Source organism: Momordica charantia (assembly GCF_013281855.1).
Source record: "Momordica charantia cultivar OHB3-1 chromosome 7 unlocalized genomic scaffold, Mcharantia_2.0 BLBB01000007.1, whole genome shotgun sequence".
Classification (NCBI taxonomy): Eukaryota; Viridiplantae; Streptophyta; class Magnoliopsida; order Cucurbitales; family Cucurbitaceae; genus Momordica; species Momordica charantia.
In genome coordinates, this window is record NW_028275165.1 from 18530183 (window position 1) to 18544928 (window position 14746).

At 33.8% G+C, this 14746-nt stretch overlaps 2 protein-coding genes and 1 pseudogene across 6 annotated transcripts; all 3 read right to left on the reverse strand.

Annotated features, from left to right (window-relative positions):
• Positions 1-5039: 5039 nt before the first annotated feature.
• On the reverse strand, positions 5040-8829 carry LOC111009600 (CASP-like protein 5B3). Of its 4 annotated transcripts, none has more exons than XM_022282736.2 (6): positions 8640-8829; positions 8224-8464; positions 7060-7192; positions 5495-6959; positions 5313-5416; positions 5040-5219 (listed from the first exon to the last, which is right to left on the reverse strand). In XM_022282736.2, exons 2-4 carry the CDS (start codon positions 8352-8354, stop codon positions 6765-6767), a joined length of 459 nt encoding a protein of 152 aa, XP_022138428.1. In that variant the 5' UTR covers positions 8355-8464; positions 8640-8829; the 3' UTR covers positions 5040-5219; positions 5313-5416; positions 5495-6764. The 4 variants fall into 4 exon arrangements, with proteins under 4 accessions (XP_022138428.1, XP_022138425.1, XP_087982759.1 ...); XM_022282733.2 differs by having other exon boundaries at positions 8224-8469; XM_088126633.1 differs by having other exon boundaries at positions 8635-8829.
• Positions 8830-9396: 567 nt separating this feature from the next.
• On the reverse strand, positions 9397-11066 carry LOC111009756 (1-aminocyclopropane-1-carboxylate oxidase homolog 1-like; annotated as a pseudogene). The gene is made up of 3 exons (XR_015792266.1): positions 10303-11066; positions 9855-10176; positions 9397-9772 (listed from the first exon to the last, which is right to left on the reverse strand). The product of XR_015792266.1 is annotated as a 1-aminocyclopropane-1-carboxylate oxidase homolog 1-like (transcript).
• A 605-nt stretch (positions 11067-11671) lies between these two features.
• On the reverse strand, positions 11672-14195 carry LOC111009755 (1-aminocyclopropane-1-carboxylate oxidase homolog 1). The gene is made up of 3 exons (XM_022282957.2): positions 13621-14195; positions 12410-12731; positions 11672-12077 (listed from the first exon to the last, which is right to left on the reverse strand). Exons 1-3 carry the CDS (start codon positions 14118-14120, stop codon positions 11817-11819), a joined length of 1083 nt encoding a protein of 360 aa, XP_022138649.1. The 5' UTR covers positions 14121-14195; the 3' UTR covers positions 11672-11816.
• Positions 14196-14746: the final 551 nt, after the last annotated feature.

Sequence of the window (14746 nt, forward strand, 5' to 3'; positions counted from 1 at the left end):
CGTACATACATATACATATATATAGAAGAAATTGTTGAAAGTGTGTCAAGTTGAAAAAAGAAAGGTGGGCTGCGCATTGATTCTGAATAGCTCTTGTTGGCATCAAGAGTGGCGATCCCCATCAAATTCCACCACTTATTCCAAATTCAGAGACAACAAACATCTTCCTTTTGGTTTACTCATCAACCAATTTTTACATTGAGAATATATGAAAAAGAGCCAAGTTTAACTTGTTGATAATGAAGACATTAATCTCCTACTCATGTATAAAGTCAGCCACATTTAATCTTTTATATAATTTTAACAATTTGATTAGGTGGGGAAAAGGGCATTTGAGAAAAATGATGGTGGGATAAGAGAGTGGGGAAGATTGAAAATAAGATTGGTTTTACCTTTAAAATTAGAAGTGGATAGTTTTGGTTGCTTCTTAATGGAATTACAAGACAACACTTTATGGAAGAGAATTATTGCATCAAGGTAATTTAACATTTGGTAATGAATCCAATTCTTGAGAATATTTTGTATGTGATTCTCTCAACTAGAAAATCATCAACTATTGTGTTTTAGAGAACTTTCTGATTTAAATTCCTAACACATTTCTCTCGCTAATGTTTCCCTTCTATTTCTATATTTGGTTTCTCATTTCCTTTTTTAATAAAAAAATAGAAATACATTAGATAACTATTTCTTTATTTAAAAAAGGAAAAAAAATCATATTTGGTAATGGTTTCTTATTTTTCTTTATCTAAAATTTTAAATTAGAAAAGTAAAAATTTTATATGGATATTAGTTTTTTAATATTTATTATGTTTATAAGTGAACAATGATAAAACATTATTTCTATTTTTATTTTGGAAAAAACTAAGACATGAACACAAACCAAGTAATTTAATTTTGGTGTTTCCAAAATTTTTACACAATTTTGGAAATGTTTAAAAAATAAGAAACATGAAAGATATAAACAGTCACCAAACACTAAAATTTCTCGAAAAATAAGAAATATGAATGCTACTAAATGACTCCACGAAAAGTAAAGGAAAAATAAACTATATTCTTTTGCAGAAGTATCAATATTCGGAGTTCCATTTCAAAACTAATTGGCATGAGAAGAATATCAAGATCCTTCTTCTTTTCAATGCAGGATTCTTAACAAGAAGAATATGCAACCACTTGATCAGTGCCACTTGGTGGTCTAATTCCAACAAATGAATGGCTGAAATATTCCATTAAGGTCACGTTTACCTATCCGCAATTGTAATGAAAATCAATCGTAATGAAAATCGTAATGTTATTCCATTGGTGTTGCTTAACAGAAATTTTCTAGAATCGTAATCAGAATTCCTTTGGTGTTGTTTATCGGAATCAGAATCAGATATATGACAATTACTAATATACCCCTTTCTCATTTTTAGCTAATTACAAATTTATTATTGTACTAATTTTTTTAAATTACAATAATAATAAATTTTAATTTAATTTATTACTATATTATTGATAATAAATATTTTTTATTATAATAATTTATCTAATATTAATACATAATGAATAATTTGGGGTGGGTCGTCCACCATTTGATTAAATTCCAACAAGCGCATAAGAGGGAAAAATTAGAGAAAAGTACACACCCGTCAAAACACCACTACGTCCATATCTCTTATTTTCATTCATAATTCAGAAATACCTCTTGAGTAAAAAAAATTAATTTGTTTCGGAGCAAAATATCTATGATCATTAAAAATAGATAATGATCATATATATTTGCTAAAGTGTTTGAATCAGTATTTTGTTTGTCACTATTTTTCTGTAGCAAATAAAAAATTGATTGCAAACTTTCTTGGACAAATTAATTTTTACTTTACTACATATTATATTATATTATATTATATTATATTATATATATATATATATATATATATATATATATAAAATGAAGTGTACTCAAAGAGTATTTATGAGTGAAATGATAAGAGATAGACATCTAGTGGTGTTTTAACCCTTTGTGTACTTTGAATGTGGCTTTTAATTCCTAATTTAACGGAATTTATGTTTTTCCAGACGAATTCTATAATAATCTATATAGAGCTGAGAGTTGTAAGATTAAGTTTGAACTCTAAACTTTTAAGATTATATTTGATACTTTCAAGAATATTAAATAAGTCCCTATAGTTTAATAAGTTTTCTATATGCCTCTGAACTCTCGATTTTGCATTTAATAAATTTTTGTGTTAACTCTTTTAATTTCAAGATTAACCTAAAAACTTAGTCAAAAGTATCTAGCTATGTAATTCTTAGTTTAGTCAGCCTACTAAAAAAATAATAAATTAAAGAAATTAACGACTTATTAAACATAAAATTGAAAGTTTATAGATCTATTATGAACATTTTGAAATATAAAGATGAACTAAATAATAGGTTGAGAGACTTAAATTTGTAATTTAACCTAAAAGTAATTATGGAAGAAGTGTAAAATAGTTTGTTTTTTATTTTCAGAAAAGATATAACAAAATGCATCAAAATTTAGTGGGTTGTGGTTGTGGCTTCTTTTTGGTCCAGAATGCTTTGTTTGGATAAAAATGGGACAAAAAGAAAGAATCAGCAAATGAGCAATTGTTTTGGTCTCTCTACTCATTGATTATGCCTAAGTTTTGTTTTGTCTTTAATTTTTGTCCTTTTCTTAATTTAATTTTTATTTTCAAATTCATAACTTCAAGTTAGTGAGTGACAGCTCTTTCTCAAAAGACTAATTCCTTTTGCCATTTCCTTTTTCCCCTTTTAAGATTATTATTTCATTTTTTGTTCTTTAATTTTCAAAATATATGGATGAATATTTGATGAACGCTCCTACATTGAATGAGATGAATATTTATTTTTAAAGTTGATTTTTTGTTTTTAAAATGATGAAGGCACATACATTTTTTATTTTATATTAAGTGAAAAAATAATAAACAAAGTTTTCAAAAAGTTGTGAGACTAAAATAGACATAAAACTTCAAAGATCAAAATGAGATTTAAACTAAAAATATATTATCAAAATAGATAATAACACAATTCCCACCCTAATATCTTTGGAGGGGAAATCATACCCATATGACTTTCACCATGCGATTATTATTTTTCGTGACGATTAAAGTAATATTAAGAAAATCCCTAATATTAGGAATTAGAGTGTAGTTATATTGCTACACAGACTACTTCAATATAATATCTCTCTTTTGATAAAGGTATAGAATATAATTTTGATAAGCATCAACATTGACGGATCAAGAATTTTTGGTTCAATAAACTTCACTCCATGACCACAACTTTATGTTCGCATAAATTCACATAAAGATAATTATGAACATGTTGAGATATATTGATATTAAGTTGGTTAACTTGTAATTTTGGCGTTGAGTTTAATAGGTCCATTATCTTTAGAAAAAAATTATAATAAGTTTCTAACTTCTAATTTTGTGTTTAATAGGTTTCTAAACTTAGCCTTTGAGCTTTTAATTTTCTATCTAATAGATCCTTAAACTTTAAAAATAGTTTAATAGACTAGAGAGCTATTATATATCAAATTGAAAATTCAAGAACCTATATTCATAATTAAAAGTTCGAGGTCCTAATTATACATTTTTTAAAGCTTAGAAATCTATTAAACACAATTTTAAAATTTCAAAAACCAAAATTATCATTTAACCCATTAAATTTGTTCGACAAGGAAGATGTCTAAATTTTCTATATAAATATAAAAGGAAAGAATAAAACTTAAAGTGACTTTTTTATTTATTTATAAAAATTATAGTTTTAAAACATAAAATTTAAAAGAGAAATTAATATAAAAACTCCAAAATTATATGTCGAGGTTGAGAATAGAGCCGTAGACATGTGAACGCACAGAGTTACACGTAGCAACGATCAGTGGATACCAACCCTACTATAGACGTACGACCAACATAAGGGGCGAGTAGTAGGAACATACTGATAGTCTCGCAACGCACCCTGCAGCAGGATCATGGTGGCAAGCGACGGTGGTAACACCACGCGTCACGGATGTTCCCTAACGACTTGCCAGAGTCCGTATGTGGATGGGGCCCACCAGTTCCACGCAAGGTGTCCATCATGGTCGGCTCTGTCACAAAACATACACAAGTGCTCTCCATTTCGTTGCTTCATCCTATTTACTAATTTGATTGTCAAAAGGACATTTATTATTGTAGGTTAGCATGTCCGACTACCCTTTTGAAGTACATGTGGACCCGTCAGATTTCGATATGGACATCAATATAAATTTATAAAATATAAAAGTTTAAGATCATTTTACGTTAAATTTAAAAGAAAAAGAGTTTTTATATATTTTTTAAATGGATGAAATCAATAATATTTGTTGTTTGCAAAAATAAAAAAGTGTAATAACAAACAATTGACGTATATGAGCTTCGAACTCCACGCAACAGATTTGAGAAACTAAATGCAAGCGTCCACACCATCTCTAAAAGAGGGAATAGGGAACACAAATAACCATTATTTACTATTTTTTTTTAACTACGACAATTCGGGGGAACATATCAATTACCTCTGAGCTATTCGAAACAAAACAAGGAGTACATGTCAATTACTGCTGAGCTATATTGAGGTTGGTTATTTACTAAATTTTAACTACTAGTGAAAATTCAAAGCCACAATCTTTTAGTCCGAAATAAATGCCTTAATTAACCAATCGAACTAGGCTCGAGTTAGTCAGAAATTTCTTGCACGGAATCAGATTCCAATAATGGCTTATTTTGGAGCTGCTGGTCATTTTCTTTGCCCCATAACAGCAAATACAGCCCCACCATCACTATGGCTCCGCCAAGAATGCTACACAACATAGAACATTTACAAAAACTTGTACACACAAATGCCATATCAATATACCATATGTCTCTTAAATCTAAATTACAAATTTGTGTTAAAATTTCAAGATCATATTTAATAAGTTCTTAAACTTTAAAAATAGTTTAATAAGTTGTTGAGTTTTAAATTTAGTATCGGATGGATCTTTAGATTTTAAAAAGTATCTAATGAATTATACATTTATTAGACACAAATTTGAAGGTTTTTGTCCAAAAACAAAGTAAGCTAAGAGTGCAACAAGAAATGGCTGAAAGTGGGTTGAACATGGTCACAAAAACAGGTCCTTTTTCTTCTGTGCACCACAGTTGAATGTATATTATCAGAGCTGAGCATGCTATTCCCTGCATGAATATAAATTTGTAACATCAAAATTTAAACCCAACTTTTTTTTACCATAAGCTTATAATATCAAAGGTTTCTTTCAGTTTTCTTACAGTATAGATGATGCAACAGAGAGCAATATTTAGTCCAACAGCCCTAACTTGACCATTCTAAAATCTCCAAGAACAGTGCCACTGTAATCCTCGGCCTCATATTTCTACATAAACCCAACATACTTTCATAAGAAACAGAGATGTATATTAATGAGAAAGACACAAAAGAATAATCAGCATACCTTTCGAGGAAATAAGCGAATGGAAACACGATGACACCAACAATGATTTGTCGATACGTGATGTGGACGTGAAGATTCATGTCATGGTTGAAGGAAGCCTGTGCGGCGAAGCATAGAGTTATGTTGGAGATACGTACTTTAACCAGTTGAGCTATGTTCAGGTTGACGAGAATATGTGGCTTCAACCTATTGAAAATCTCTCCAAGCGAATATACGTTCACCACCATGGCAACGGCTGATCCCCCGCAATCGTCCCTTTTCCTCTCTCTGTTGGTTTATAAGAGTTAACTAGGCTGGGGTCTGGGAGTGTTACATATAGAAGAACTTGTTGAAACTGTCAAGTAAACAAAAAAGGATGTGCAGATGATTGATTACAGTGCCAGCTTATTGGTTTTGCTATATTCTAACACTGCCAGCAAATACCTTTCCTTTTTCTTCAATAATTCCAGTTTCTGTTTCAATCACTCCTCCCAAATTCCCAAATTCAGATAGTCATTTACAACAGCAATATATTCCTTCTGTTTTTTGAGCATATTTTGTACATTGTGCCAAGAATTATTACATTCTCTAGAGATTTCCTAATTCAAATCCCAAGGCCTGTTTAGTAAATATCTGGGATTTTTCTAAGATAAATTTTAAAGGGTGTACTGGGTTGGTTCTTCAAACCTATTTGGATCTATAGGGCTTAACAACACCCAGAATGATAAAACAACATTTGTATTGATATTTTGAAAAAAAATATGAAAACGAGAACAAGAAACATGAAATTTGATTTTGTCATCTGTGTGAACATTTCTAAACATGAGAAATATGTAACCTAAAAGTTATTAAATGTTTAGATTTCTCCATAATTAGAAACGAGAAACAAGTATCGAGGAACTTTACCAAACAAATTCTAAACTTACCTGAAAAAAAGAAAGAGTACTAGATAAGCAAAGATTTAAACTCATTTAAACCATATTCTTTTACTGAAGAATACCGTTCCACTCGATGGATGCCACTTGGCGGTTCCAATTCCAACAAATGAATGGCTGAAATATTCCATTAAATGGCCAACCAAACAAGCCCATAGAAGGGAAAAGATTCTATAATGAATCTGTACAAGGCCAACACCCTAAAGTTTGACTCTGAAGTCCCATCAATAGCCGATTGTGAAAAAGAAAAGAAACACTTAATTTTGCTCTTTGGTATCATTCTATCAATCTTGATTCCTTTCTTTGTAGAAAAAAATGAACAGAGTTTTACTTAATTTCGCGGTATGAGTATGTTTTCAACCTGCAGCCAATATCCAGAGCATAATCAGAGCTGAAATGGCTATGGTTATCCAGCTTAAGAAGGCTAAAACAACAGAGATTTGGAACTTTCGGCATTCGTCTCCGAAACTACAACGTCCCAAGTCGCTGAAGAACAATACCGCTACCCCACCGGAGGCGGAAGCTGCAGCGAGAGACAATGTTGCTGTCACCTGCAAACCAACAAATACCAGAAATGGTAGAACTCTTACTCATTAAGTCATAATCACAAGACACAATCATAGAGAATTAAAAACTTTTGTAGGTTCTCACCCAATCCCCAACTACAAAGAGGCTGACCAAAATAGGATTATGGAGCACCTTCTTTCTTGCCAATGCATATGCATCTAACAGTGCCAGCATAAAACTCCATGTCACTTGCAGACCCATCGATGCGATCACGTAGCTGAAAATCGTAAGCGAATCACAAACTATGAGTTCGTTTGGGGGAGAAGAAAATGTGACCGCAAAACATCATCCATATGCTTAAATCTGTGGCGTATATCTAATCAGATTTGATAACTTTACCATATGATAAAGATTTTGTTATATTCAATGAGTGATGATAAAATCCAATCAAGGAACCAAGAGTAATACTTAGAGAGAAAAATACAGCAAAGGCACAGAGTGTATGATGAGGGCAGGGACTTTTCATCTCGGACGTGCTGGACGAGCACGGGGTCGTATGGTATCAGGAGTGTGGTAACACCAAGGAACTGGAGAAAGGAATAAGCTATGACAGTATAGGAAGTTGAAACAAATTTTCTTCTATAATCATTTTCATTCCTTTCTCAAGTAGTATAAAACATAAGCTTTTATTTTCTTCTTCACGATTTAGGCTAGCTTATCCGCACTTCCACTAATCTCAAGGGACAACCATTTGACCTTACAACATGTTACAGCCAAAGAAACTAGTCTCTTCACTTTTTCGCCCAATTGACCACTAGGCCAACTCAAGTGGTTTACCTAACAATTTCTTTAACAAGAAACCAAGTTAAACTTGTTACAAAATGTTACCATCTCAAATTGAATGAATGAAGAATAACAGATACAGTAAATGTTAAACTCGAGAATGCAAGAGGCTCTACAAAAACAGATCTTGGAAAGAGCTAGACTAGAAAAACCCCAATAACAGGAGACACCCCCACCCCCACCGAATCTCCTTAAGGGTTTCATCAAATTAGAGAGCTCAAATGGAGTCCTCTATGAAATTACATGGCTTTATAACTTGCAAGGCAGCAGTCAGAAGCCACAACAACTACTATAAGGCTAGGATCACACATTGTATTAGTTTGCGCAACATCATTCCAACAATCTCAAATTCCATCAAGACTCTCCAGCCTTAAAAGCCTTATTCTCCATTGAAAAGTTAAACAAAAACTGATGAAGAATATTCGATCTCAATCACAACGAAGATAAGGGAGAAAGAAAATATACCAGAAAGCTGTGAAGTTATAGAAGCCAGAAGCAGTGGCCATAGAAGCGACAGACCCAACAGCAAGAACACATTGCAGAATCCTCAACACAAACCCAGTCAATGTCCCAGGCGTCCCAGCAAAATCCAACATATTTTCCCCCAAAATCGAAACACAATCAGAGATTCTCGATGCAACAAGAAACCCATTTTCTTCTCCTCCAATTCTCCATCCACAATCCACAGAGTACCGTCAATTAATCCCTACCCTTTTCACAAAACATTCGCCCAATCAAAACCCAGAAACCCAATCATAAAAAATTTTAAACGGATCAGCAGAATGCGAGGCGACAAATCTTTAATCGACAGAAAAAAAAAAAACAGAGTAATGTGGGTGTTGGTGGATTCTGGTGTGAGGGTAATGAAGGGATTACCAAACCTTGGTGCCATTGATCTCTGAGGAGTCAGAAAGGGGAGAACAAATGAAGAAAAAAGAAGGTTAAGTGACAATCCCTGAATCTAAATGGCCTTCTTCAGCGGCACGCGTTGATTGGCCCACCATATCCCCTGGATTTTGGTAGTGGAAGATCCAATTGGATTGCAAAAGAAGACAACTTGCGGGTGAAGACTGAAGAGGAGCTTTCTTACTTTTTAGTTTTTAGTGATTTTTTTACTCTTTTTGTCTAGCGGACTTTTGATTCATTTAGTATGTGTTGAGGAATTAATTTGATGTTTAATTTTACTATTACTTTCCATTTCAAAAACTAGTTTTTAATTATATGGTTATGCAAATCTAACCATAATTCAATATCTAGTTTTACACATGGTGGAACGTTGAGATAATAAAAATTATTGACATTAATTCTACGCCTTCAAACCTAAAAAAAACATTCAATATAGTTAAATTCAACCTTACAAACTTGGATAGAAAATAAGGTCGCTTTCTCATACCCATCCATGAACTTTTGTCTTATCCTGTGTGTATTTCTCATTTGTTTTTACTACAGAGTGGAGAATTTTTGTTTTATAGATTGCGCATGAGCTTTTGTCTTGTTCGGTGTGCATTTCTCATTTGTTTTTATTGTAGAGTGGAGAATTTTTGCTTTATGGATTGTTATACCACACAACTACAAACGTTCAATTATTTCTCCAACCCTTCATCTAACATTCATATGAAAAGACGAATCTAAATATAATTGAGTAGAAAAGATACTTATTGTCATTTTTAAAGTCAAGAGTTCGATCATCCACCCGATAAGTATCAAACTATGAGAAATGGAACCATTTGGGGTAGAGACTAAAAACATTGTTTTAGAGCTTAAATAATTCCAATTTAGAACTCCCATCAAGTCCCTTGGAAAAATGGATCTTAAGATATTCTTTAGCGTGAACTTGTTTGTAAATTGGAGGCCTTTCTTTCGACAATAGCTCCTTAATTCGTTCACATACTTTCGAGTTACCCACGTCCTCTCCTACATATGGTCGAAACAGGCTCGCCACTGAAATTCTTGGCCCGACCTTGTTTGCTGTCACCCTGTGGCTCACATTCACCATTTCATCATTTGATATGACCTGCCACAACAACAAAGGATCCATCAACACTAAATTTTTCAGACCATATGAACCAATTCCCAAATCGTTGGGTGGCACTTGCCTGAAGAAAATCCCCGAGGTTGATTACAAGAGCACCATGCAGAGGAGGGACATTGAACCAGCGATGGTCGTGCAAGACTAGGAGGCCACCGATTTGGTCCTGTAAAAGTATGGTGATGAAGTCGACATCGGTGTGGTTGTTGGTGCCCATGGTCAAGTCTGGTTCGGGGCAGGCTGGGTAGTAATGGCCGAACATTAGGAGCCCATCGGCGCAACCCATGTCCTTCAAATGGCTAGGGTCCAGCCCAAGAGCCTTCGATATCAGCTCAAACAGAGTCAACCCCAGTTTCTTCACTTCCTCTGTGTATTCAACCACTATTTCTCTGCCAATAATGTCACTGCATTCCAAATTATGATCATTTTCTATGTGGGTTTTGTTTTAAACAGAAAACCCATGTGGAATTTTTAAGAAGTGCATCAAATTGAGCTCAAAGTTACTAACTTTTTACCTGCAAATTTCAGGAATCTCTTGGGGATGGGGCGGATGAGGAGCCAGAGAAAAAGAAATGGTGTCCCTCCAGTTGGCTGCTCTGGATTGGAACAGATCGAAATTGGAAAAATGGTTCACTTTCTTACCTCTATCGCGGCTGTAGAATTGTTTCTTCACCTCAAAATCTTGTTCATGAAACCCTCGGATTCCATGGATCATTAGGTCCAGAACTTCCACCGGAATCCCGTGGTTCACCACCTGGAAGAATCCCCATTTCCGGCAGGCACCTCCGATCTAATCCACCACCACCTCTTCGCCGCCGTGGAGGTCGATGATCGGAATACTCAACTCCGACTCGGCGGCGGTGCTTACATCCTGTTTTCCGCAGTGAAATATAGGAGGGACTTTTGTAATTCCGGCGTCCAACAGCCCCTTCACGCCGGCTTTCGAGTTGTCGAACGATTCCAACTCGGCCCTTCTGGAGTTGAGTGACTCGGTTCCCATGGCGGCCATTTGAGGACATGATTGTTGATTGGTAGTTGAAATCAAGAGAGGCGATTTCAAATGGAATTTATATCGGAAGTCTTCGATTAAACAGTAGAAATCAATCAAGAAAGTCTTTGGGAAATTAGGATCACAAATTTTCTTGTCTGTTGTTAATCGTACAATTCGACAATTAATCTTCGTGGTTCGTCTTACAATATCCTGTTATTTTCTTCACAATGTAAGAATAAATTGTTATGTAATGATGGCATTTTAAGATTTTTCTAAATATACAAGACCACCGCTATTCTTTTTGTCCATTTTCAATTTTATCTTTAATTTATTAAAAAATTTCAATATATTGAAGATAAATTCTCAATTTGATAAAACCTCGAATATTAGGTATCATTGAATATATTTAAGGGAAATTCTAGCGGGCAGAAAATATATCCCCTGTTTCTAAAATTGTACAAATTTTCACTTGTATCAATAGTTTATCATATTCATATAACTAATATATCAAACACTAATATCAATATTATATCATATGTATATCGCATATATGTTGCACAAACACTCATATCATTAATATATCAAATGGGATACTTATGATACTTATATCATAGGTATAGCACATACATATATCACTAATAAGATATACTACAGATATATTATCGTATTTGAGTAATGTCATTTTAAAATTAAATATAGTTGCTATTTTAGTAATTTTACTAAACGTTTTTACCATATTTACAATTGTTCTATATTTAACATTTAAATTGTAACTAAATTAACTTAATGTGGTAGACAATTAAACAACTTTTTAGTCGTTGATTTAGAATATATATAATTTGTGGATGTCATTTAGCTAATTAGCTAATGTTTCATCTAATCCAAAAAAAAAATGTCCTTAAAGTTGCATTTCTCTTTATATCTCAAACAACTTGTCCATAATTATTTTTTCAATACATATATTCAAAAAAGAAAAGAAAAACTTAGTGCACAATTATTTCTCCCGAAACAATGCATCTGAGTTGCAGAAACATTGTTCTACAGCTTAAACAACTCTAATTTTGAACTCCCATCAAATCCTTTTGAAGCGTGTAGCTTAATATATTCTTTGGGATCAACCTGTTTGTATTTTGGAGGGTTGTCTTCCGATAACAACTCTTTAATCGGTTCATATACTTTCGAGTTTCCCACGTCCTCTCCTACGTAGGGTCGAAACTGACTTGCTACTGAAACCCTTGGCCCTATCTTTTTCGCCGCCACCCTGTGGCTCACACTCACCATTGCATCGTTGGATACAATCTGCTAGAAACAGCAAAACACATATATTCACTATTTTCCTCCATCACAATATTAAAAATTAAGTCAAATTTCAAGTTCCATCGTCTCATAACCTTATAGATTGCTTCTATGCAGTTCATGTACTAAAAAAAAAATATTTTTGTCGAATAGATTAAGTCTTGTCTACTTAACTAAGACGCAATATAGTTGATTACGAGCAGGTTCATCCATTTAGAGGTGTAAGCGTTAAGTTGACCTAACTAACGATAGCTAGGGATCTACTCGATAGAAATTGACTGAAATCTCGAGAGATGTATTAAGACTTTTTTAAAGATGAATTGGGCGGCACTTTCCTGAAGGAAATCACCAAGGTTGATCACAAGAGCTCCATGGAGGGGAGGAACATGGAGCCAGCGATTGTGGTGCAAGACTTGGAGGCCACCAATTTGGTCCTGTAAAAGTATGGTGATGAAGGCAACGTCGGTGTGGTTGGCGGTGCCGATGGTGAGGTGTGGTTCAGGGCAGGGTGGGTAGTAATGGCTCAACATTAGGACCCCATCGGCGCACCCAATGTCCTTCAAATGGCTACCTTCGAGCCCAAGAGCCTTGGATATCAGCTCCAACAGAATCCACCCTAGTTTCTTTACTTCCTTTGTGTATTCAATCACTATTTCTCTGCCAATAATGCCATTCCACATCAGCATTTTCTCAGTCACTCAAAACTACTACTATTTAAAGATCATGGGATAGGGTCTGAGTTCTATTCCTTAAGTAAGATTGTCAACCCTACACAAAATTAAAGTCTAAAAATTTATTAAAAGTTCAAGGTCTTCTTATAAATACCTCATTAAAAAAAAAGAGAGAATCATTTTACTCATAATCTTGATAGGTTGTATTAATTTTTCCCATAAACTTTTAATTTCATCCACTTAGGACACTAAACTTAGACTTATATAAATGTGGCAATGTTTACTATTTATTTAATTTCTGTTAATTTCAACGAAGTTTGGCACAATATTATTAATTGATGTACAAAATCAATAATTAAATAACTCAATCAAAATTCACAAATTAAAAAAAAAAAAGTAAAAAGACAAACTCTTAGCTCATTCTTCTCATAAATACCATAACTTTTTTTCCAACAACAGGTGAAAATAGAAATTGATTCGAACTTTTAATCTTTTCATCGCAGATATATATCTTATTTAGTTCAGCTATACTCAGGTTGACATAAATTCAAAATAGATATTTATTTTTTTATGTGCAGCAACTTTTGAAAGTACCGATTCAAACTTCCAATCTTTTGATCTTAAATATATATCTCGTTCAATTTAGCTCACGTCGACATATATTTTATTTTTAAATAACATATCATATAACAAAAATTGCAAACACGTTTTTCACATTTAAGCTAAAATTTGTCGTAGTTCTCTAAACTTAAATGAAATCCAATGAAATTGGGAGTTCAGAATAAAAATGGATAAACCAGACCAAATTGGGAGGTTAAAGAGAGCAGAGAAAAACAACATTTACGACCAAATTGATAAGCGTTTGTAAGATTTACCTACAAATTTCAGGTATCTCATGAGGATCGGGATGGATTGGAGCCATGGACAAAGAAAGAGTGTCTTTCCAATTAGCTGCTTTTGATTGGAACAGATCGAAATTTGAAAAATAGGCCACTTTCTTACCACGATCCCGGCTGTAAAATTGTTTCTTCCACTCCAAATCTTGTTCGTGAAACCCACGGATTCCGTCAATCATTCCGTCCAAAACTTCCACCGGAATCCCGTGGTTCACCACCTGGAAGAATCCCCATTTCCGGCAGGCACTTCCGATCTGATCCATCACCACCTCTTCGCCGCCGTGGAGGTCGATGATCGGAATACTCAGCTCCGACTCGGCGGCGGCGTTGAGATCCTGTTTCTGGCAGTGAAATATGGGAGGGATTTTGGTGATTCCGGCATCCGACAGCCCCTTAGCGCCGGCTTTCGAGTTGTCGAACGATTCCAACTCGGCTCTTCTGGAGCTGAGTGACTCGGTTCCGGTTCCAATGGCGGCCATTTGATTCCAACTCTGAGGTGTATAATTGAGCTTATTGGATTTTTATTTTTCTATTAGGGAATTAGGATATAGCTGAAACGTGAGGCCATTAAAAAATCTCTCTTTTGTCCGTCGGTGACCATACTTTTACCTCCTATAAGTCTTGTGTTAAAAAAAAAAAGTAATTTAAATAAAAGGATTTTATAAATAAATAGTTCTTTAAGTAATAATTAAAAAATTTTAATTTGAATAAAAAAATTTAAAGCAGGTGTTGAATGATAAATTATTATTTTACGAAATTAGATATTTCTTCACTTTCTCAAACGCCCTTTTGGCAATCCTAGGTAATAGTATCCGGATCAAAGAGCTAACACGAAGGGGATTCCTTTTTGGCTGATAGGTACTGTAACAGGTATTCCTGTGATCGGTCATTGGAGAGGTACTTAACAACCAAATATGAACACCATGGCTTTTTTAAATTACTTTTTGAACCAATTACAAATTGACACATGTCTCTGAATTAAATTAAAAGACATAAAATTGGTATATCAAATAAAACCATTTTTCTCCACATCGTTGTCCTAAAAAATGAAATAATTAAATCATTTGTCATAAATTAATCTAATTGGATTATGAGTCAAAGCTAG